Below are 23928 nucleotides of genomic sequence, written 5' to 3'. Positions count from 1 at the left end.
TACTGTAAGTCGCTTTGGATAAAAGCGTCTGCTAAATGCTGAAAGTGTAAATGCATAAGATTGTATTACATGGCAGTCATGGCATCATTCTTTTCCTGTGACTGATTGGAAAACATGATTTGTCAAAACAAACTTGCAGTTATTTTCTACAATATATTATTGTATGGTTTTCTCAAATCATTTTATTTTGATGTTTTACCACTGCTGTATTCTAGTAAGAGTCGCGGTGGGTCCAGTTTCCCCAGATTTACTGAGTGCAATGCAGCACACCCCGGACAGGACACCAATAGATGTTATCACCTTGCATTCATAGTAGACTCAGGACTTACTGCTACTCTGATCAGGACAACACTGTTTTATGATCATTTTAATTTCCAAATGAATGCATTTAAATTTTAAGTGCTTGGTTATAGGGTAGTTGTAGCCTAGTGGTTAAGGTACTGGACTAGTAATTAAAAAGTTGCTGGTTCAAGCCCCATTACTGCCAGGTTGTCACTGTTGGGCCCTTGAGCAAGGCCCTTAACCCTCAATAGCTCAGACAGTGTCACAGTACTGTAAGTCGTTTTGGATAAAAGCGTCTGTTAAATGCCATAAATGTAAATCTGTTCTTTATTTTTGTTATTTTAAAAATACAAAATATGACATGGTTGGGAAATTAGATCAGAAAAAGTTTAAATGTTATCTGATACAATCTAGTAGGGCGGCACGGTGGCTAAGTGGGTAGCACTGTCGCCTCACAGCAAGAAGGTCCTGGGTTCGATCCCCAGGTGGGGTGGTCCGGGTCCTTTCTGTGTGGAGTTTGCATGTTCTCCCCGAGCCTGCGTGGGTTTACTCCCACAGTCCAAAGACATGCAAATGAGGTGAACTGGAGACACTAAATTGTCCATGACTGTTCGATATAACCTTGTGAACTGATGAACCTTGTGTAATGAGTAACTACCGTTCCTGTCATGAATGTAACCAAAGTGTAAAACATGACGTTAAAATCCTAATACACAAACAAACAATCTAGTATGCTTGGGTCAGTATTGGCTAAAACTGCAGCTTTGTAACTTGTTAAACAAAGACAAGAGAATCTCCTCTCCTATTGTGCCTGACCCTTTTTTAACTGTACAAATGTGGATGGCTCATACAATGATTGAATGTACAAACGTGATTAAAATGTATTAATTGTCAACATTAAATGTTGCTTCGCCTTCACAAAAGGTGTTATTAAAATAACTTCATATCAAAGATTTTTTGAAAAGTGTCAAATTTGTAATATATTTATACTTGTTATTACTGGTTATACTTGTGAATTTTACTTTATAAACACAAAAATAATGTAAGAAAATGTGTAACAGAATTATCCATAAATTGTGCTTGAACTTGAGTTGATGGGAATCGGACCCAATGTTTTGAAGTCGACTCTTCATTTCTAAACTCAGGAATCGAAGAGTCGATTCCTTTTCGGATCGTCTCCCAGACCTAATAACTATAATTTCCCGTAATTACATGCTAGATGCATATGTGAATACGGTCTTCATTATTCTATAACAACATTTTAAACGTGTGAATAATTATTATAATGGTTAGCGAGCTTATATAAGAAAGCGAGGAGAAACGTAAGCGAGTAATGACACATTTCCTGTTACGTGTGTGTGGGGGAGTGGACGAGTTAAACCATGTAAACAACAAGACAGCGGAGAGACAGCGCCGATAACAATGTCCATTTCGTCATGTTAAATTAACGCGTTATATTCCAAATGAGACTTATTGTGTAGTTGTGTCTAACCAACATGAATCACCCAGTTACCGTTAAAGTGAATTTCCGAGGGAATGTGAAGAAGTTTCCCGTTGTGGACACAGACAAAGCGCAGTGGGAGACAGTGGAGGCCTGGGTGAGCACATCAGCCTTCATACACAGTGGCTGTCTGTCAGCGGTTATACACTAGTGCGCATACTTCTCTTTTGCATATACTATTCACACAGCATGTCAGTGAAGGTGGCGTACTACTCTTTCATACTATTTAGTACGAGTCCATGTAGTTTTAGACGTAGTTATGGTCTCAGCAGGCCTAGAGGCCTACACAAACACACTGTCAGAAAGACGTTCGTCAGTAATTCTGTCAAAAACAAACAAACAAAACAAATGGTTTGATTGCAGCTGTTTAATATTTTTATATTTAATAGCAGATAACATTTTAACATTATAAAATAATAACTGTCTTGTGTCCTCTGCCACACTTGTCTGATGACATTCTTTATTTGAAATCACAGTAAATAATTAAAGGTTGTTTAAGCATCATCTTTACTTTTGTTAATTTAATAATAATAAATACAACAGTAACAATGTTATTATATTTTAAATGTTACTTAGTTTTACATAATTACTTTAGTATTATATAAATTCATTATTTTTTCCAAACCTTTTTGCTAACATTTACATTGTAAATAAACCAGATTTTCAGAAGTGCATAAAAATGTGATGATGTGGAAACTTTTTCTGTGTATATAACAGCTGTAGCCTAGTGGTTACTGAACTAGTAAGTAGAAGGTCGCTGGTTCAAACCCCACCACTGCCAGGTTGCCACTGTTGGGCCCTTGAGCAAGGCCCTTAACCCTCAATTGCTTAGACTGTATACTGTAAGTCGCTAAATGCCGAAAATGTAAATATGAATAACCAGCCTATACAAATTAATGTGGGAAAACAAAATGATTTGTTTTAACTAGGGCTGTCGAAGTTAACGCGATAATAACGCATCTCAATTTAACGCGATAAAAAAAAAATAGTGCCGTTAACGCAAATTCTAGTTCATGTTGAGACTTGACTGGTAGAACCAACGTTTTAATGTCGGACTTGCCACCGTTGTTCATTTGCGGTTTGTTAAAATAATATAACTGAGCATCGTAGGGATGCACTTGCATAATAAAGAAATAAATACACGGTATATTCACAAGTTGTCGGGAGCAAAACACTTCATTAACTTAATCTGTTACGGCACTGAATACCGGAGTCAAGCACGCTAGTCCATGAACTATGGAAGCCCCAAAAGGGTCAAAACACACTCACTTCGTGTAGAAACGTCCACTTTTCACATTTCACTTAAAAAACCTTGTTTTCTATAACATTTACACAGATTTTATTTAATGCGATTAATCGCGATTAACTATATGAAATTCTGAGATTAATCGCGATTAAAATTTTTAATCGTTTGACAGCCCTAGTTTTAACTAATGTTACACAGTATAAAATGTTTTTATTTATATGCAGTGAAATGCATTTTCATATATCTTAATGTAGTTCACATTTTAATCTAAATTTATTCCAGTCTGTTAAAAAATATTACAAATCCTGAAGTTGGAATTAGGGCTGGGCGATTTTGCCAAAAAAAAAAAAAATCTTGATTATTTTAAAATTATTACCGATTCTCGATTAAGATTTCGATTTTTTTTGTTGTTGTATAATGCAATTGAAAAAAGACTCAAATTTCTTTTTTTTTTTTTTTACATTTTAATTGCAGAAGTGCAAAACTAGTAACAGCACCACCGATAATTATCCTTTCAAGGAACTCAAACTTTATAACAATAACTGTATAACAATAATTAATAATAATTAAAACAAAATAGAAATCTTAATTAGCTATATCCTTTATAAGAATAACTCACAAACAACTCACTTTAAATAATGTGCAGCAGAACCTCCTTACATTAAGAAAAGTGCAAAACCATATAAGTTCTTTACAGGTTCCTTAAAAGAAACACGAGCCTGTTTACTGTTTCCTCTATATAAGTGAGTCTGTATCAGTATCTACACTGGGGGGGGGCATCAAGTAATCACTCAGCTCAGCTTTGATTTTGTCCTCTTGTGACTGGGGGGTGGATGGAGGTCTTAAGATCGGCTTCTAACAATATAGACTACAATTCCCATGCTCCCAAAGACTCTCACGTGACTATCACATGTCCCCGGTCAGCCAATCCTGATTGCGCTCATCGGCTCCGGAGTTTTGATTAATTTCAGCTGTGTTCGATTCAGTGAATCTTAATTAAACTCTTCTGTTTGTGTCTTGTTTTGCCGATCGTGTTTGCGTTCCTTATTACTGAATCTAACTGTTACAGTGTATGACACTTGTTGTCTTCCGTTTACTGTTTTAGTTTTCGCTGATTTTGTACACTGTTTTTGCCTTTTTTATATTAAACTTTCCTTGATTTATATTCCGCGAGCGTCTGGTCAGTTTCTGCCTCGTGACATGTTGGTATTTTAATTAAAATATAAAGTATGTAAACAATCGAGATTGGCACATTTCTAACATCGGGTGAAAACGTTCATTCGAATTAACCGAATTAATCGTGAAAATCGCCCAGCCCTAGTTGGAATGTATTTTGAACAGACGGAAAAAACCCCATTAAAAATACAAAGTTCATACCATTGAGTGTACCACTTCAGCAGCAAGCAAAATTATAGTAGTAGTGTGATATGAACAGAATTATGCTTGAAAAAATAGTATAATTGTTTAATTTAAATAGAAAATTTTAAGTGAGTAAAGACTTTTGAGCCATTGTACACTATTAGGAATTGATTACCCTTAGCTTTGCCTAGGTTTTGATGCATTTAAAGGTTCTTTGTAAATCTGACTTATTTGTAAACCAAGTTGTGGCATTTTAGTGAAGCTTGAGCTGTAATATCCAAATTGTTCATTGTCACTATTAATCGTTTGTTTGAGCTGATTTCTTTGTCTACTTGGCTCATTCTTTGTTCTTGCATTTAGATTAAAACAACTTTTGGCTTGAGTCATTTTCAAGTTAAGTATTTTGACGAGGACAATGAAGAGGTAAGTACACTACTACACTTGTACTCAAATTACAATTAACTTGATATAAAATAGCTAGAGGTGAGGTTTGAGTCTTTGGTAAATTTCTGTTTACAGATATCCATAAACAGTCAAGGTATGTACACAAACTGTAAAATTATATATTTTAAAAGTATATATATTTAATACTATATATTTTTTAAGCTTGTATTCCAATGTTGTATGCTAACTTTTTGCTATGCTTTTCATCAGATGAATATATGGAGGCTTTAAAGGTAAGGACATTTTTATTTGGTTTGCTTCTTTATTGGCACTAGCAAAATTATGTATATATGTATCTTAATGTTTTGTTTAGAGTTCACTTAAGCAAGCCAACCAGCTTCACATGAATGTGTATAAGATGAAAGGCCAGGCTGAAGGTGGACCTGTTAAAGCTGAAGTTAAAGAACTTAGAATTGATCCTAGACCAGCACCACCATACCGTGCAAGAGTAAAAATGGCAGACAAGGAGACACAGGTGACCCCCGAGCGGGACTCGGTAAGCACATGCTCCCTTTTTTTACTCCCAATAGGTGTATGAATGGAGTTGGTAATGTTTAGCATGGCTGCAACTAATATACAGTACAACCCCAATTCAAAAAAGTTATGACAGTAGGTAAAATGTTAATACCAGAAAGAAGGCAGTGATTTGGGAGTGATGAGGATGGGCGAAGATTAGGAACAAGATTATTAGAGGGACAGTTATGGAAGGTCAGATTGAGATGGTTTAGACATATGCAGAGGAGGGATGAGAGTTCTATCTGGAGAAGAGTGCTGAGGATGGAGCCATCAGGCAGTAGGAGAACAAAAGGCCAAAGAGGAGGTTCATTGATTAGGTGAGGGAGGATATTCAGGTGGTTGGGGTGACAAAAGAGGATGTTCAGAACACGGCAAAATGGGGATAAATGGTCCACTGTGGCGACACCTAATAGGAGCAGCCGTAAGAAGAAGGAGGAAATTGTCAAATTGTTAAATAAAACTTGGAATGAAGTTTTCACTAACTGCTAAATTAACAGATAAAAACAACTAGGTCATTTCATCTGTATATAATACCAAAAGGAACCTAAAAGTAGCAGCAATATCTAATCTGTGCTACTGAAAAGGAGCTTAACTTAGTATTGCATACCAAAAATACATGTTTTTTGGTCCTTGGCTAGTAATCTACCAATAGTTAGGGAAAATTAGCCAGCATAGGTGTTAAGTGATGTGATGGAGGTTGTGAATGCAGTAAGGAATTGGCTATGTCTGAATGGGTGTTTGTGACAGTGTTCACTTCATAATTACATTTTGTTGCAATTGTTGCAGCCTTCTATTAAACCTAAATTTGGTAGTTTAGACAAATTATTTTATTCCTGCAGGTGGTTGTAAAGGAAAACAAAGTGACCAAAGTTGAAGAGGAGGCTGTGCCAGCATGGTTCAAATCCTACATGGACAGGGTATGAAAGCACTCCATTAAACATTCGTCAATGCCCATGTGTATCAGTATTGTGCATGGCTAATACTGTGCACAACATGCAGAATTTGTATTGTGATTTGTATTCTGATTTCTATCTGATAGTAAATATGTTAATGAAACATATATCTGTCTTTATAGTTCAAAGATCAGGTAGTGAGAGAGGTGGTGGACAAAATGTGTAGTGAGTTTTCAGGTCAGTGCTGCACACACAAAGGCTCTGATCATAATACAACAGAAGAGCCCAGAACGTCTGGAACTCAGTTGGCAACAGTTAGTTCCACAACACCTAGAACCTCGACACCTAACTGCAGCAGTTGCAAGGGACCAGCCACTGGGGGAGGATATCACTGCAGGTGAATGATGATTGAATGTTGATTGTTGTTTAAAATTCCATCGACTACAAGTTGAAAACTGACCTTTTTGGTTTATTTGTCCAGCGTGTGTCCCTCTTGCATTTTATGTGAGCCATGCAGTCACAAACATGATCCTAGTCACAACCTAAAGAGAACAAGGACTCCCTTGTCTGTTCCAGAGCGTGGAGTAACTCCAGAACCCAGGCAAGTCCAGTTTAACTCCTAACAATATAACAGAAAGTTTATTTTATCTTTCACCAAATTAGAGGGTTGTGCCAGGTAGGGGTGGGCGATATGGCCCTAAAATAATATCACGATATTTCAGGTTATTTTTGCGATAACGATATTTTTGGCGATATAACAAAACACTGAAAAATATTTTATTTATTTCGAGAAAACACTATTGCAAAAAAATATAATGTTCAGGTTTTATTTAGAATTAATATAAGTTAACACATTGTAAAAAAATGTAGGAAGTATGTAAGAATTACACACACTTTTCTTTATTTTGTCTTTCCAGTGAAAATAATGTAACATAATGTAATGGCGAAGTCAGACGATTTCCATAGGGGTGGCCAGACTGAGACCATTGCTCACACAGGGGTCGCACAGAAACTGATACTTTTTTTTATGTGGTCATTTATTTACCTATACAGGCAGTGAGTGCCATGTAGAATTACATCACGAATACCTGCATACTAATAATAAGCATTTTTTAATTAAAAAATCATAAAGTCATAAAATTGACTTTACTTTTAATAACCTTCTTCAATGCTGGAGCTTTTTAAAACGGAATATTTTCTTTTAAATAGAAGTGTTATTTAACTGCTATTAAATTGTTTGGCGGATAACCGCCCAACCTGGCAACACTGGAACGCGCAGAGCCCGGTGGGCCTTTACTCGTAGCGCGCCACAATTACTACTAAGTACAGTAGTAGTATTAGTACTAAGCAGTAGTAGTACTACATCTGTGTTGGTGGTTGACATTATTGTTGAGAGTATTCCTGCACTGGTTGGTGGAGGTGCTCGGTTGAATTGCGTCCCTGTGTAAACCTGCGTGCAGAAATACTTCCGCAAAAAAGTTGCCGGCGAGTTTGGGTTGCCAAAGATTAATTTATGGTGGATTTGGAGTTTTTGGAACGAGCTCCTCCACCGCAGAGCCGCGTTCTGCCATACTCGTTACTGTACCCAAATGACCCACGTAACGAACGTACGCTATTTGCGTAGCTTTGTGACGTCATTACGCAAAGTACGCAGAATATCGCTTTTATCCCGATATGGTACTTTTTGTATCGTTTGAAAAATTATACCGGTATTATCGTGAACGATACGATATAGCACACCCCTAGTGCCAGGAAGGTGTCAAAGCTATAATAAAAAGTCATTAAAAGTTAATGCGGAATGCAGATTTGCTGTGGCGACCCATAAATGAGCCAATAAGGAGCAGCCAGAAGACAAAAGACACACAGCACACAGCCGTTTTGAAGGTGTAAATCAATTATTTTACTACTTTCATTTTTTTCTGCACAATGCAACCAATACAGTCACATTTTTTCATTAGAAGTACATCCCAGTTAACTTATAAGTGTAATACTTTGTAAATTGTTATATACTTTGTAGTAAATTTTTACTCATCCATATGTGCATTTACTTTCTGTCAGAACACACTACACTGTTAGATTTAAATATGTAAATTTGTATTACAAAATGTCATGACATTTTTTTGGGATGCAAATTAAATCAATTTTATTAAATAATTGGTGCTCAGATTAACCCACTACCGCTGAGATCCAGGGTTCGAATTTCTAATGGCCAGTCGGACACCGACATTAACTGTGTCTGGGGGGGATGGATGGCCAAACAGCAAAATTAAAATGACAAAAACTTCACAACCAGATTCACAAAATGTGCTGAGTTGGCTTTGAAATGACATGTCTAAGCTCAGCCCACCTTTCAATTAAAGTATAAATTATTATTATCTTATCCAGAGTGACGTACAGAAGTGCTTCCATAGTGAACTTATGTGATCTTTTTGTCATTTGATGACATTTATTGACATTTGTCTTTTAACATTTATTGGTAAAATAATCGGGATTTATATCTGATATTATTAGATTATTTTAATAACAAGCAACCAATAATCATTTTAGCCTTCATTGTGCCCCTAGTTGAAGACTTTTGTTCTCTTCTGTCGATTTCCTAGGTTCTTGCGGCGTGGAGACAGGACAGTTCGTAAGGCTGAACGGCAGCGTCTAAAAGCCGAGCGGAGACAGCTGAAAGCTGAAGTGAAGGAGATTAAGAAGAAGCTGCGGTTGGAGAAAAGAGGTCTGCTGTGGAGTGGAGCCACCAATGGGACAAGCGGCCCAGGCCTTGGTCCTGCTTCTGCTCCTGCTCCTGCTCCGTCATCAGCTCCTGGTGCAGCTGCAGCCACCGGCTCAGAGCCTCAGGCCTCCAGTCCAGAGTAAGGGCCATAGTGTGAGGGCTCAGGGCTGGGTGATCTACCTCCCAGTCTAGAACAGTCGTTATCTCATTGTCTGTAATAGTTGCGTTTATCGCTGGCAAGTGGATGGAACTACCTCAATTGCACCCGCTGCCTTTATTGTATTTTTAAGAAAAAAACTTTTTTGCTATGAGCTTCAAGAAAAAAAAAAAAAAAAAAAAAAGAAAAGAAGCAAAGCTGTCAAAGCTATACTCACAATACTCTGTGCACTCAAACCAGGGGTCCCAAGGTCTCCTGCTCCACCTTGGTGCCCACAATGACTGCCTTGTTTCTGGATGAGAATCTACCAGACGGAACTTGTCTGGAGCCTGGCACCAAGTTCATCAAGTACTGGAAGATGAAGAATACTGGCAACATCAGCTGGACCTCTGATACCAAGGTATTCTAACAATTCACATTAAAAACTATTAATCATATTAAGCATTTCAACCTGAGAGTGGTGTGTGTACACCCACATGTTTTTGTGTGGATTTTGCTTGTATTTTGCTTGCATGTCGGCTTTGTGTATTTTCCTTTCTAGCTGAAGTTCATGTGGGGAAACCTGGCCTTGGAGTTACAGGAGCAGAAGGAGGTGATGGTGCCCTTTTTGATGCCAGGCCAGGTTGGTATGGTGAGTGTGGCATTCGTGGCACCCATGCTTGAGGGCACCTACACCTCCCACTGGCGCCTGGCACACTGCGGGGTGCAGTTTGGCCCTAGAGTTTGGTGCAGCATCGTAGTGGTGTCTAGTTCTGGCCAAAAACTCACTTCCCACTCCAGCAAACAATTGGTGAGTGAAAAGACTTTTTTGTTTAACTTAATCTTTTCTTAATCATTTTAGTTTAAGGTAATGCCCAGTGTAATAGACCCCCCCATAACGGCAACACAGACTTATATATGTATGTAGGTATGTTATTTCCAGTTATCGAATATGAATCTGCTGGCGCTTGCACAACTGTGGCCAGTGTACGCACATGGAGAGACACACTAAGCTCCATGTGACCCCCAATGCCCGCCTTTCCCAACCCACTCGTGCAGGTGCCCGGACCAGTTCCGGAGATTGCATATTGCTGTAGGAGCAGTGGGAAGAGACCCAGTTCAACCTTCCCTCTTTTAAACACAGCCAGTTGTGTTTAGATTCATACTTACAAGTTTGAAGACTGAATTGGTGTCCTAATACGTTAGACAGCTGCATTACCTAAGAGCCTTATTTATAAATATAATCCCCATTTTTAAATATTAGTTATGTAATTCTAAACAAATTTAGAACACTATAGGTTATATGTGGTTATTTTATTATTAAACCTTGTTTTCCAGAATAAACCCAGCATGGTAGGAATAGAGGGAGTGTGCTGGTCTGGCAGAGACTGTGACACTCGGGTGTCCTCCAACTGCCTGAGAGAATACTACATTCCCTCTGTGGACCTGCTGACTGCACAGGTATGTGTTGTATTAATAAATCACTGTCAGTCTCTGTCACAAAACTCATGTGGCATGTAAAAACTTACTGTAATAATTTGTTACTTTTTATAGGATTTGTTGTCCTTTGAGTTGCTGGATATAAATATTGTTCAAGAGTTGGACAAAGTTCCAGCAAATACTCCAGCTGGTATGTTTTTTTCCTCTTCTCTATAGTCAAATAATGTTTTTTTTTTTTACTGGCAATTGTTTGACTTTCACAACAACATTATAATATTTTCCCTTCAGATATGACTCCATGTATGTCTCCAGTCCCACTTAATGGACCTACGATTGCAAAGCATGGAGTGGGCTCAGTGAAGGAGAATATTAAACACACAGGCGTGAAAAAACTCCAAGGTCAGAATGGCAGAACGAAGGTTAAAAAATGACCAGAGAAATTTTAGCTCTGTTGTCCTTAACAATCACAGACAGGACACCTTTATATATGTTCTATGTGTTTGTGTGGTAACAGTGGTTCAGCCCCAGAGACACATGGAGAACATGGACCATCAGGCTCATGATGAGGGTGATGATGACATTAGTGGGACCCAGTTCGTCTGTGAAACCGTTATCAGGTCCCTCACCCTGGAAGAGGAACCTGAGCACAAACCTAGATGGCGGCTTCGAGCCAATAAAGGCAGGCTTGAGGGTGAGAGTGTGTGTCTTTTTTTATTTTGCTACAATTGCTATGTTAATCGGTCCTGCTCTGCTATGCTCTTGTATTTCTATTTTTGCAGGTCACAACCCCACCTCCTCTAATGAGAGGTCTTTGATGGAAAGGACTGACCGAGCTGTCCTGCCAACTATTAAGAGGCCTGAAGCTCCCACCCCGTTCCAGCCGCCAGTTTTACTTCAAGAGCCAACTATCCCAGGTAAGAATCGAATCCATTCCAAACACAGCAAGTGTGAACTTGTGAAAAATTCTTGGGTTGTTTTTACGTTATGCCTTAACACTTAAATCTCTATCCAGGATTGATTTCAGGCATTTTTGGGAGACGGACAGATTCCGTGCAAACTGTGGATGAAATGTGCATTGTTAGAGTGTATGAAATCATTACATCTTTGTTTCTATATCATCATTATCAACATGTTTTTAACTGATAAAATTAGTGCTGGTGTATTTCTTTCATTTATAAGTTGATATATATATATATATATATACACAGTGGGGGAAATAAGTATTTGATCCCCTGCTGATTTTGTAAGTTTATCCCCTTACAAAGACTTGAACAGTCTATAATTTTTATGGAAGGTTTATTTTAACAGAGAGAGACAGAATATCAACAAAAAATCCAGAAAAAAAACATTAAATAAAAGTTATAAATTAATTTGTATTTAATTAAGGGAAATAAGTATTTGATCCCCTACCAACCAGCAAGAATTCTGACCCCCACAGACCGGTTATGTGCCCATGAGGCACACAAATTAGTCCTGTCCCTGTATAAAAGACTCCTGTCACAGAATCAGTTTCTTCTGTTCAAATCTCTCGACCACCATGGGCAAGACCAAAGAGCTATCAAAGGACGTCAGGGACAAGATTGTAGACCTGCACAAGGCTGGAATGGGTTACAAGACCATCAGCAAGAAGCTTGGTGAGAAAGAGACCACTGTTGGTGCGATAATTCGAAAATGGAAGAAATACAAGATCACAGTCAATCACCCTCGCTCTGGAGCTCCATGCAAGATCTCACCTCGTGGGGTAAGAATGATTCTGAGAAAGGTGAGGTCAGCCCAGAATTACACGGGAGGAGCTTGTCAATGATCTCAAGGGAGCTGGGAGCACAGTCACCAAGAAAACCATTAGTAACACACTTCGCCGTAATGAATTGAGATCCTGCAGTGCCCGCAAAGTCCCTTTGCTCAAGAAGGCTCATGTACAGGCCCGTCTGAAGTTTGCCAATGAACACCTGAATGATTCAGAGAAAGCTTGGGAGAATGTGATATGGTCAGATGAGACCAAAATTGAGCTCTCTGGCATCAACTGCACTCGCCGTGTTTGGAGGCAAAGAAATGCCCGGTGGGAATGGTGTTCTTGGGGTCATATCCAGCATTTCTCTGCTCCCAGCTCCCTTGAGATCATTGACAAGCTCCTCCCGTGTAATTCTGGACTGACCTCACCTTTCTCAGAATCATTCTTACCCCACCAGGTGAGATCTTGCATGGAGCTCCAGAGTGAGGGTGATTGACTGTGATCTTGTATTTCTTCCATTTTCGAATTATCGCACCAACAGTGGTCTCTTTCTCAACAAGCTTCTTGCTGATGGTCTTGTAGCCCATTCCAGCCTTGTGCAGGTCTACAATCTTGTCCCTGACGTCCTTTGATAGCTCTTTGGTCTTGCCCATGGTGGTCGAGAGATTTGAACGGAAGAAACTGATTCTATGACGGGAGTCTTTTATACAGGGACAGGACTAATTTGTGTGCCTCATGGGCACATAACCGGTCTGTGGGGGTCAGAATTCTTGCTGGTTGGTAGGGGATCAAATACTTATTTCCCTTAATTAAATAAAAATTAATTTATAACTTTTATTTAATGTTTTTTTTCTGGATTTTTTGTTGATATTCTGTCTCTCTCTGTTAAAATAAACCTTCCATAAAAATTATAGACTGTTCAAGTCTTTGTAAAGGGGTAAACTTACAAAATCAGCAGGGGATCAAATACTTATTTCCCCCACTGTGTGTATATATATATATATATATATATATATATATTTAAATCAAGGACAATCAGCTGTACAACTTCACTCCTGAAGGGCCACCACAGATTGGACACTTCTCTAATCAAACACACCTGCACTGTCGCCTCACATCAAGAAGGTCCTGGGTTCGATCCCCAGGTGGGGCGGTCCGGATTTGCATGTTCTCCCCGTGTCTGTGTGGGTTTCCTCCGGGAGCTCCGGTTTCCTCCCACAGTACAAAGACGTGCAAGTGAGGTGAATTGGAGATAGAAAATTGTCAATGACTTGTAAACTGAGGAGTCTTGTGTATTAAGTAACTACTGTTTCTGTCATGATGTAACCAAAAGTGTGTAAAACATGATGTTAAAATTCTAATAAATTATAGTAATAAATAATCAAACACACTTGATCAAACTTAACACTTTACAACCAGGTGTACAAGGTGAGTTAGAGATGGAAAATCATGAAACAGTACTGGACTCTGGTCCTTGTTGTGCACCTCAGATCCACAACAACATTCCGGTTTTGGCTTTGTGACAAGCTATTTTTAATTATCTTTTTAAGTAAGTCACCAAAAATTTAAAAATCTGGGTCCCATAAGTGGAAAAATAAAAAATGTCAATAATTGCTTATTCTTCTAAAATTCCACATTAACACCTCTCTGTATCTTCCTAGACAGTCTTTTATAGTAACCTTTTTATATGTCCAGTCTTTTCAGACATGCTGATTGGCTCTAATGAAAACCTTTACACCGATCCTGCCACCTTGGAGGAGGAGGAGGAGGAGGAAGGGAGGAAAGTAGATCAGGATAAAGAGGAAGAATGGGATGAGGTGAGCAGCCAGGCATCCTCGGTATCCTCTGAGGAATACCTTGTTGTCCTGCCTGACTGCTTTGATACCTCCAAACCTCTTGGAGATTCACTATACACCTCAGCCGTGTCCGAGCCTGCAAATGGCTGCAGCGCAGAGCCCGAGGGAGCTATGGATCAAACCATTGCAGACGGGGAGACAGTGGACCCAACACCTGTTATGCAAAACAGTGTGAACAGGTTGCTGTGCACCTCTCAAATACTGCACACTCCTGCTCTCATTCCGGAAGTGGTATCTACACCTGTCTCACTGTCACCACCACCAACTTTCCGTACACACAGGTCAGCTCCCTAAGGCAATCAGACAAAATGGATCTTTGACGCTTTATTTGCTCTGGCACAGTGTTTAAGCATTTCTCTTTTTTTTATGTTTTAGGTCGATACAGCCATGTGCAAATGAGATCGGAACACAGGTATCTGAGGAGAACAGATCATGTCCAGCTCAGGGTAAGACAAATGATATATTGCCTGGAGAAATTAAAGAATTGACCCTCAGACAAATTAAATAATAAATCCATTTTCCATTCTTAAGAAAATTTAGGCACTTTTGAAGATTATTTATACTGCTCAACAGAATTTCATGATAATCTTATGACACTTTAATCATAGATTTACAGATGTTTAAGACGATAAAATATATAATATAAAAAATAATGATATAAAATGGTTTTACACATTCTAGGCTTGAAAACAGAGCACCTACTGAGATTTGAGTTGCATAAAATGAAACGTTTAAATTGTATTGTACTATGCAACTGAGATTGAACAGTTCATTCTGCTTACATCAGACTACTAGGTACAAAGCAGGCTAACGAAGGACTAAAACTGCACTTTTCACATCAATAAAAAACACAATTCCACTTTATTTCTGCACTGAGGGGTGAAAATGCAACAATCCAGTCTTTGTTGTACCCACTTTAATTGATAGCTGTGTTTAGGCAGGATTTGTCTCAGGCTGTTGAACTATGATGTTTTTTTTCAGGGTTAGGATTAACACATATGGAGGCCCCTGCCAGTGCCTTTGAGACCTGCAGCACTCAGGATCCTAGGTATAAATCTTAAATCAATGCTTTCTTAAAGATGCAAATTACAAGTTTGTGGTCGGTCTGCAAGAACTGGCTAACTAATAAAAAACAGCCAAATGTTCACCTTCAGCTTGTTCCAACACAATTGAGTGAAGGGTTTTGGAATTTGGTACTAATGAAAAGGAAATCTGACCTTTCATACAAAGGAATGAACATGGTCAGTTTCACATGCACACTTGCTTGAGTCGTATCCTTTCCATTGACGCACGTTTGAACTACTTTGAGCGTGTGAATTTCAACTCCTTAGAAACCGCAGCCATAAATCGGCTTTTATAAATATGGCCATTGTGGATACTAAGAAAAATTTTTAAATTTATGTAAAGATTTAACTTTTCACTCAAATTGTTATTCCAACTGTATGATTTGTAAAACATTGAAAAACATTGTATGATCTAATAAAAAAGAGAAAATATATGTATTTGTTGTAGTGGCCAAAGACATTTGGCTCTGTTTAATGGTTTTTATGTTTATATAAATATGTTTAAATGGAAAATTGGCTATGATCAAAATAAAAGAAAATTAGTTCTGCTACATGCACTAGCTGAGTTGTTTGCAAAATGACTACTAGTCTTTAACAGTATGAGCCAGAGGTGGTAGAATAGCAAAAAAAATTTACATAAGTAACATAAATAATTACTTAGGTAATAATAAGGTAAAAGTAATTATCTAAATAGTACAAAATAGGCTTACAGACACACCACCTTGAGAACGCCTGATCTTGTCCAGTCTCAGAAGCTAAGCAAGGTTGGGCTTAGTCAGTACCTAGATGGGAGACCGCCTGGGAATACTAAGTGCTGTAAGGGGCGCCGTCACCTCACAGCAAGAAGGTCCTGGGTTCGATCCCCAGGCGGGGCGGTCCGGGTCCTTTCTGTGCGGAGTTTGCATGTTCTCTCCGTGTCTGCGTGGGTTTCCTCCGGGAGCTTCGCTTTCTTCCAACAGCCAGAAACATGCAGTCAGGTTAATTGGAGACACTGAATTGCTCTATAGTTGAATGGGTGTGTGTATGTGTGTGTGTCTGCCATGTGTGTGTTTGCCCTGCGATGGACTGGCGCCCCGTCCAGGGTGTTACTGTGTGCCTTGTGCCCATTGAAAAGCTGGGATAGGCTCCAGGGATAGGCTGCATGTTTTTGGACTGTGGGAAGAAACCGAAGCTCCCAGGGGAAACCCACACAGACACGGAGAGAACATGCAAACTCCGCACAGAAAGGACCCAGACCGCCCTGCCTGGGGATCGAACCCAGGACATTCTTGCTGTGATGCGATGGTACTACCCACTGAGCCACCGTGCCGCCCCTTACTGCACTTAGTATTCCCAGGTGGTCTCCCATCTAGGTACTGACTAAGCCCAACCTTGCTTAGCTTCTGAGATTGGATGGGATCAGGCGTTCTCAAGGTGGTGTGTCCGTAAGCCTATTTTGTACTATTGTTTATGTAATTATTTAGATCATTACTTTTACCTTATTATTACCTAAGTAATTATTTATGTTATTATAAATTATAAATTTGAATTTTAGCTATTTAAATGTAACATTTTTAAATAAACCTACATTTAAAAGCCTATAATGGTACACCAGCACTGCTTTTTAGTAAAAATTATACAAATCTTCAATATCTTAAAGCGTAGCCTTTCACAGTGCAGCTCATCACTAGTCAGGTTGACAGCTACATGCATGTATGGTTTGTATTCAAATTCAGTAAAAAGGAAGTAGGTGTAGAAACATACAGTTCCAGTGGTTAACCTTACACCTTTGAAACAAACTGAAGTGTGCTGTGGTATTTTCTTTCATTACCACCACATTACATAAAAACCTGTTTTTCCTTGCAGGTCAGTAATTTGTTGTTTTTGCCCGCAGGCTGCGGCATGGTGGCCTGACTGAAGGATTGGTAAAGGGGGCACTTTCAGTGGCAGCATCTGCTTACAAGGCCCTGTTCACAGGCCAGAGCAGCTCTATGCAGGTGCCTACAACAACACGACCTACATGTGCTATAGTTTTCACTTCTCCCTTTTCTCACCACCTAGCTAAAATAAGCACCCAGCTAGAAACAGAGACGAACATGAGCCACCATTTTTTAGAAGAAGAATTTGCCTTTCCTTTTCTGGCATTTTTCATTTCCTTTTTAGGCATTTTAGTGAATCCTTAAAGCACAAAAGCTACCAGATGAATCATTATGGCAATTATGGCAACGTGTGGTAACAAGTCAAGTCAAGTCAAGTCAACTTTATTTATATAGCGCTTTTTACAATATACATGTCTCAAAGCAACTTTACAAAATCCAGGACCAACAGATACAAAAACCCCTGTTGAGCAAGCCGAGGGCGACTGTGGCAAGGAAAAACTCCCTGAAAATTACAGGAAGAAACCTTGAGAGGAACCAGACTCAACAGGGCCCATCCTTCTTGGGTGGTCTGGAGGATACTTTAAATAAATACACGATTTACACAAATCATACAAACACAGAATTGAATGATCTAAAAGTCATACAGTGGTAATAAATAGATAAATAAACAATTAAATAATAATAGAGTTGTTATCCGCTCTAGTCTTCAATAAAGTCTGTAGTGATTTCTTGTCGTTGCAATTACTCCAGACCCGTCACATCCGGCAGGAGCAGCATAGCTGTCACGGCAGTCTCGACTTTAATCCTTAACCTCGGCGGGTAAACAGGTTTCCATCAGAATGCCCTCGGGGTAAAACAACAGAGAATGTAGTTAATAATGTACAATGCTAGTTGACAAACAGTTTTACAGAGAGTTTTAGACTCCGGCAGCCCTAATTATTACAGCATAACTAAAAGGGAGAGCGAGCAGGTAACAAGGTCATGAAGGCTTTCACAGGACATCAGCGCCCACCTCTCCTACCCAAACCAGAGTGATTGGACAAGAGAGGCAGAACGACAGCGACCCAACATCCCTGATCACCACAAGTTTCTATGACCAAGAACCCCCAAGCTCTGCGCCTTTGTCTATACTAATCAAAAGCCTGAGAAAATAAATATGTTTTCAGTTTAGACTTAAACATTGAGACTGTGTCCGAATACCGAACAGAGGCAGGAAGATTATTCCAGAGTTGTGGAGCTTTGTAAGAAAACGCTCTTCCACCAGCTTTGGTCTTTTTAATTTTAGGAACTATAAGTAACCCTGCATCTTGTGAACGAAGTGGACGTGCTGGGTTGTAGTAATTAATCAGCTCACTCAGATACTGTGGAGCCAGACCATGTAGCGCTTTATAGGTTAGTAAAAGTATTTTGTAATCAATGCGAAATTTAACTGGCAGCCAGTGTAGAGATGATAGAACAGGAGTGATATGATCAAATTTTTTAGTTCTAGTTGTTTAAGGATCTACCAGAGCATCCAGTTAGAAGAGCATTACAATAATCTAACCGAGAAGTTATAAACGCATGGATCAGTTTTTCGGCGTCATTAACAGATAGTATATTTCTTATTTTAGAGATATTACGCAAATGATAGAAAGCAACTCTAGTAATATTATTAATGTGTGTATCAAAGGAGAGATCTGAATCTATTGTGACACCTAAGTTTTTTACATCTGGGCTGGGAGTAACAGAGAACGTGTTTAAGTTTAGCACCAGGTTAGACAACTTGTCTCTTGCAGCTTTAGAGCCAACAAGTAAAACCTCAGTTTTATCTGAATTAAGTAAAAGAAAATTACACGACATCCAGTTTTTTATGTCGTTTACACAATCTTCTATCTTACTGATTGTGTCGGTATCATTTGGTTTGGCTGATATATACAGCTGTGTGTCATCTGCATAGCAGTGAAAGTTTATGCCATGTTTATGAATAATTTCACCTAGTGGAAGCATATAGAGTGTAAATAATAGCGGTCCAAGTACCGACCCCTGTGGAACACCACACTTTACTTTTGTAGTTTCTGAGCATTTATTATTTACATAAACGAATTGAGAGCGGTCAGTCAAATATGATTGAAACCAAGAGAGTGCGAGTCCTTTAACACCTACTGTATTTTCTAGCCTCTCCAGTAAAATGTTATGATCGACCGTATCAAACGCTGCACTAAGATCTAATAGAACAAGAAAAGAGACACATCCATTATCAGAAGACATTAACAACTCGTTAACTACTCTAATTAATGCGGTTTCGGTACTATGGTTGGGTCTAAATCCTGATTGAAATTTTTCATGAATACAATTTTCATTCAAATAAGAACATAACTGTTTGGAAACAACTTTTTCTAATATCTTTGAGACAAAAGGAAGGTTTGAAATTGGCCTATAATTAGATAAAACATGTGGATCAAAATTAGGTTTTTTAATCAGGGGTTTAATAACAGCACTTTTAAACAATTTAGGTACATACCCAAGGCTAAGGGATGCATTGATTAATGTAAGCAGGGGCTCTACAATAGCTGGGAGTAAATCTTTAAGTAAACGAGTTGGAACAGGATCGAGTATACACGATGATGACTTCGATGATTTAATCAACACAGTTAGTTCATTTTGGGAGAATGGATTAAAGGAATTTAGTTGGATTAACTCGTTACTATTATCACCAATGCTGCTCGGAGTGAGTCCATACTTAACATTGGCAAGTGACACACTCTGACTCTGAAGTCGTATTTTTTCTATCTTGTCATTAAAGAATTTTAAAAAATCATCGCTGGTAGTCAGGCGGTATATTACATTCAGTTTCATTGACGTTTTTAGTTAATTTGGACACTGTCTCAAAAAGGAATCTAGGATTGTTTTTATTTTTCTCTATTAGGGATGAATAATATACAGATTTAGCTTTTATAAGTGCATGTTTATACTCAGTTAGAGCATCTTTCCAAGCAATCTTATACACCTCCAGTGTAGTGTGACGCCACTTACGTTCTAATTTCCGTGCTGCTTGTTTAAGTGCGCATGTGTGGTCATTGTACCATGGAGCAAGTTTTTTCTCCCTAATCAGTTTAGTTTTGAGTGGGGCTACGTTATCTAAGGTTGTGCGCAGTACGGTCTCTAGGTTTTGAGTTGCCTGATCTAGTTCTTTAGGTTCTGATGCTGATATATTTGGTAATTCTGGTAGGCAGTTTATGAACGCTGCTGCAGTTGCAGATGTAATAGTGCGCTTACATTTAAAACGATTTGGTTGCTGTATATTATTGGACAGGGACACTTCATATATTAGTAGGGAGTGATCAGAGATTAAGTCATTCTGTGGTATAATTTCCAGGTTGTCCATGTTTATACCATAAGTAAGTATTAAATCTAAGGTATGTTTACAGCGGTGAGTGGGTCCTGTTACATTTTGGGTGATGCCTAAAGATTCTAAAATAGAGTCAAACGCAATTTTGAGTGGATTACACTTATCCTCATAATGAATATTAAAGTCACCAACAATTAGAGCTTTCTTAGTTGATAAGACTAATTTAGAAAGAAAATCGGCAAATTCGTTAAGAAATTCTGAGTAAGGACCAGGGGGTCGATAAACAGTAACCAGTTTAAACATACTATTTTTATCAGATGAACATTTATTGGTTATGTCAGAGATAAGAACTTCAAACGAGTTTGTTATGGGAGTTGATTTTACAGTAAGACCTATGTCTTTATCATAAATTGTGGCTATTCCTCCACCACGACCGCTAAGACGTGGCTTATGTTCATAACTGTAACCCGGAGGAGATGCTTCATTTAAACCTAGATACTCATCAGGTCTAGCCCAGGTCTCGGTTAAACACAGGGCACTAAGACAATTATCTGTAATTATTTCATTTACAATTACTGTTTTGCATGCAAGTGACCTGATGTTTAGAAGTCCTAACTTTAGTTTAACTTTACTAGGGTTTTCATGATGCTCATTTAGATTAATTTTAATTAAGTTATTATGACATACTTTTTGACAAACAAGTCTGTCTACTTATTATGACATACTTTCAGACAAACAAGTCTGTCTACTTATTACAGATTATAACCAAACTGTAATTTACTGCAACTCAGACACCTGGAAATGATTCTTTAAAACACCCTGTCAATAGCCCAAAATATTAGGAGACCTAAACTTGAACTGGTTGGACATCCCATTTCAAATACAAATGTTTTTAAGTTAGACTGACCTCTATTTGATCTTTAGCTGGACACTGATTTTGGTCAAGAAAGCTTTATTTTATGTTCCAGGTCATTCCAAAGCTGTCTTTGTGTACATTCATACTGAAACAGTAAGGGCCTTCCATAAAGTTGGAAGCATATCATATATACGTATATTAGGGCTGTCATGCGATTAAAAATTTTAATCGAGATTAATCGCAAACTAATAATTAAGCAAAATTTGAACACTTATGCCCATTTTTATTGCAAGAACCATTTCTAGATGCAACATCAGGGGTGTAACTAGGAGCTCATGGGCCCCAGTAAAAAAAAAAAAAAGTTGGGCCCCCTCAACAAATTGCAAATTGCATATGCTGATATGCTGATGGCTGAACAGAATGAACTAAAAGTCACTCGGACGTCACACTTCAAGTTCAAATTCCTGCCTCTGGCATTTTTAATGCACAGTTTTAGTTTTTTTAGTTTTACTTAACGAAAAAATTGTAATATAATAAAAATAACTTGGCGAGTGCAGCCAGGGGGGAGGTGGGGGTTTGGAGGGGGCAATGAGGTGAGTGGTTGAGTTCATGTCGTGGAGGACCCCAGAAACCCCAACCCCCCCCAGGGATGTCCCAATATTTTTGTTCACATAGTGTACATTTGGTCTCAGTTTGTAACAGATAGTGTAGCTGAATAAGACTATTTTTTTAAACCTAGTCCAGTACTAACATTTCACTGCACCTGTATGCGTCAATGTCATTTTACCTTTGTACTTTATGGCACATAGGCGTAATCACATGGTTACAGAAATGTGTCTGCTAAGCACATTTAATAATAGACCTGAATGTTTTATAGTTCATATGAAACGCTCTGATTTAAAGCGTAATGTTTTCTAGCTTCTGATCCGTTTTGCCTGCACAGGTTAAGTGCGGACTCTGGACTGTGCTTGAAAATGAACTTTGGTATATTTTTTCTCCCCTTGCAGCGGCCCAGTGCAGACCCAGCATCTAAGGAGGCCTCATTGATTGCTGTGCTACAAGAAATGGGCTTCAGTGACAAGCCTCTAAACCAGAAACTGTTAAGGAAGCACCAGTACAATCTGCTAGACGTGGTCAATGAGCTGGTACAAATGACCGACAATGAATGGTACACAACCAGGCACTGAAAACTGTCTTCTATAAAACAATATTAACTTTGAGATTATCGATTAAGAGAAATCTTTGTAATATATTTAAGTCAGGGAGGTAAGAGGTTAGTGGTTTACTGTAGAATAGATTGATTTTGCAGAACAGCTTTGTCACACTCAACTATTAAACAATTACTCGATTGACTTTTCAATTATATGTTTTCAGCACAGTATGAATGGCAAAGCTAAAATAGATTTATCTGATCTATCTATATTTCTGTAAGCTTAGTAGTGTTTTACTAACACATCAAAAGCTTTAATGTGTTTATTGACTATAATGAGAGAAAATAATTTGAGGGTATAATAGACTTGGTAACAGTGCATTTAAAAACACTTTATATTTGCCAATCAGATGTAGGATATGTAAGGGGAAAAACTGTATTTCAGTTGCGCTTTGTCACCGTGATCTCTGTAATGCCATGTTAATTACACTAATTGCTGTAATGTTTAACCATCTGACACTAAGGTGACGGTTTTGCCTCGCCCATAAAAAGTGCAATGACTTGTTGACTTATGCTTAACATAGCCAGTGATCGGTCTAAATTTCACTAGACACCAGTTGTTGTCCTCTCTGTACTAACAGTAATAGAGCTGTTGGCTTAAGTAAATGTGGCTATTGGTGTCCAATACTGGAAATAAAACATTCCATAGCAATGACTTGTAGTGCTGTTATCATTTTTTTTTTTATTTCAATGGGCGCAAGGCACACAGTAACACCCTGGACAGGGTGCCAGTCCATCGCAGGGCAGACACACATACACACACACCATTACATACACACACCCATTCACCTCTAGGGCTGCTAACAATCAATTACATCAAAAACATTTAATGCTATCAACTTTCTGGCCATAAAGATATTTGAAAGTCTGGTGTAGAGGAATTCAAATAACGTGCTCAGAGCCCTGACATCAACCCCATTAAACACCTTTGGGATAAATTGGAGCGTCAGTTCAAACCAGGTAGTCTCACATTAGTGCCTGACCTCACTGAATGGGCTTAAATTCCTACAAACAATCCAAACGCTTTTATGAGGCCTTTTTTTTAACAATAGTGAAGTCTGTTATGGATGCAAAGGATCAAATGAATATCCAACAAGGCCATAGTTGGGTGTCCACATACTTTTGTCAATTTCATGTACTTTCTGAACTAAAAGTCATGAGCTAGGCATTTTCCACCTTCAGCTTCCTTTTTTTTTTTGGAAAATAGGAACTGGCCCTTTTACCTGTGTTTCAGTTGCTTTAGCTAAAAAATCTGCTCAAAGAGAAATATCCCAGTACACATGGAAGTAAATATTTATATGCAAATTAAAAAGTCCGAAAGTTTTTTTAGTTCCTGTTGAAATCAAACGATGACTTGGAGGGTTTTATTTGGACATTTTGGCTTCTTTAATTGTGCAATAAAAAGCAATGAAAATTGGACTAAACTGTCCACATTGATTTTGCAGTTGAAAATTACTGTATTGATATTTAATACAGTAGTTCTTATA

At 38.4% G+C, this 23928-nt stretch overlaps 1 protein-coding gene and 2 pseudogenes across 1 annotated transcript; 2 read left to right on the top strand and 1 right to left on the bottom strand.

The window, feature by feature from the left end:
* The first annotated feature begins 1645 nt into the window (after positions 1-1645).
* nbr1a (NBR1 autophagy cargo receptor a) lies at positions 1646-23096 on the top strand. Its single transcript, XM_063003089.1, has 21 exons — positions 1646-1880; positions 4749-4811; positions 4908-4926; positions 5043-5065; positions 5146-5328; positions 6188-6265; positions 6424-6638; positions 6723-6842; positions 8842-9099; positions 9358-9517; positions 9659-9907; positions 10435-10557; positions 10651-10726; positions 10825-10935; positions 11051-11227; positions 11316-11450; positions 13964-14405; positions 14500-14570; positions 15106-15172; positions 17062-17164; positions 22239-23096. The coding sequence occupies exons 1-21, from the start codon at positions 1779-1781 to the stop codon at positions 22416-22418; spliced, it is 2955 nt and encodes a 984-aa protein (XP_062859159.1). The 5' UTR covers positions 1646-1778; the 3' UTR covers positions 22419-23096.
* On the top strand, positions 15893-16011 carry LOC134322183 (5S ribosomal RNA; annotated as a pseudogene).
* On the bottom strand, positions 16500-16618 carry LOC134322182 (5S ribosomal RNA; annotated as a pseudogene).
* Positions 23097-23928: the final 832 nt, after the last annotated feature.

The sequence above is a fragment of the Trichomycterus rosablanca genome, chromosome 10 (assembly GCF_030014385.1).
Source record: "Trichomycterus rosablanca isolate fTriRos1 chromosome 10, fTriRos1.hap1, whole genome shotgun sequence".
Classification (NCBI taxonomy): Eukaryota; Metazoa; Chordata; class Actinopteri; order Siluriformes; family Trichomycteridae; genus Trichomycterus; species Trichomycterus rosablanca.
This window is presented reverse-complemented; position numbering and strand designations above follow the sequence as displayed.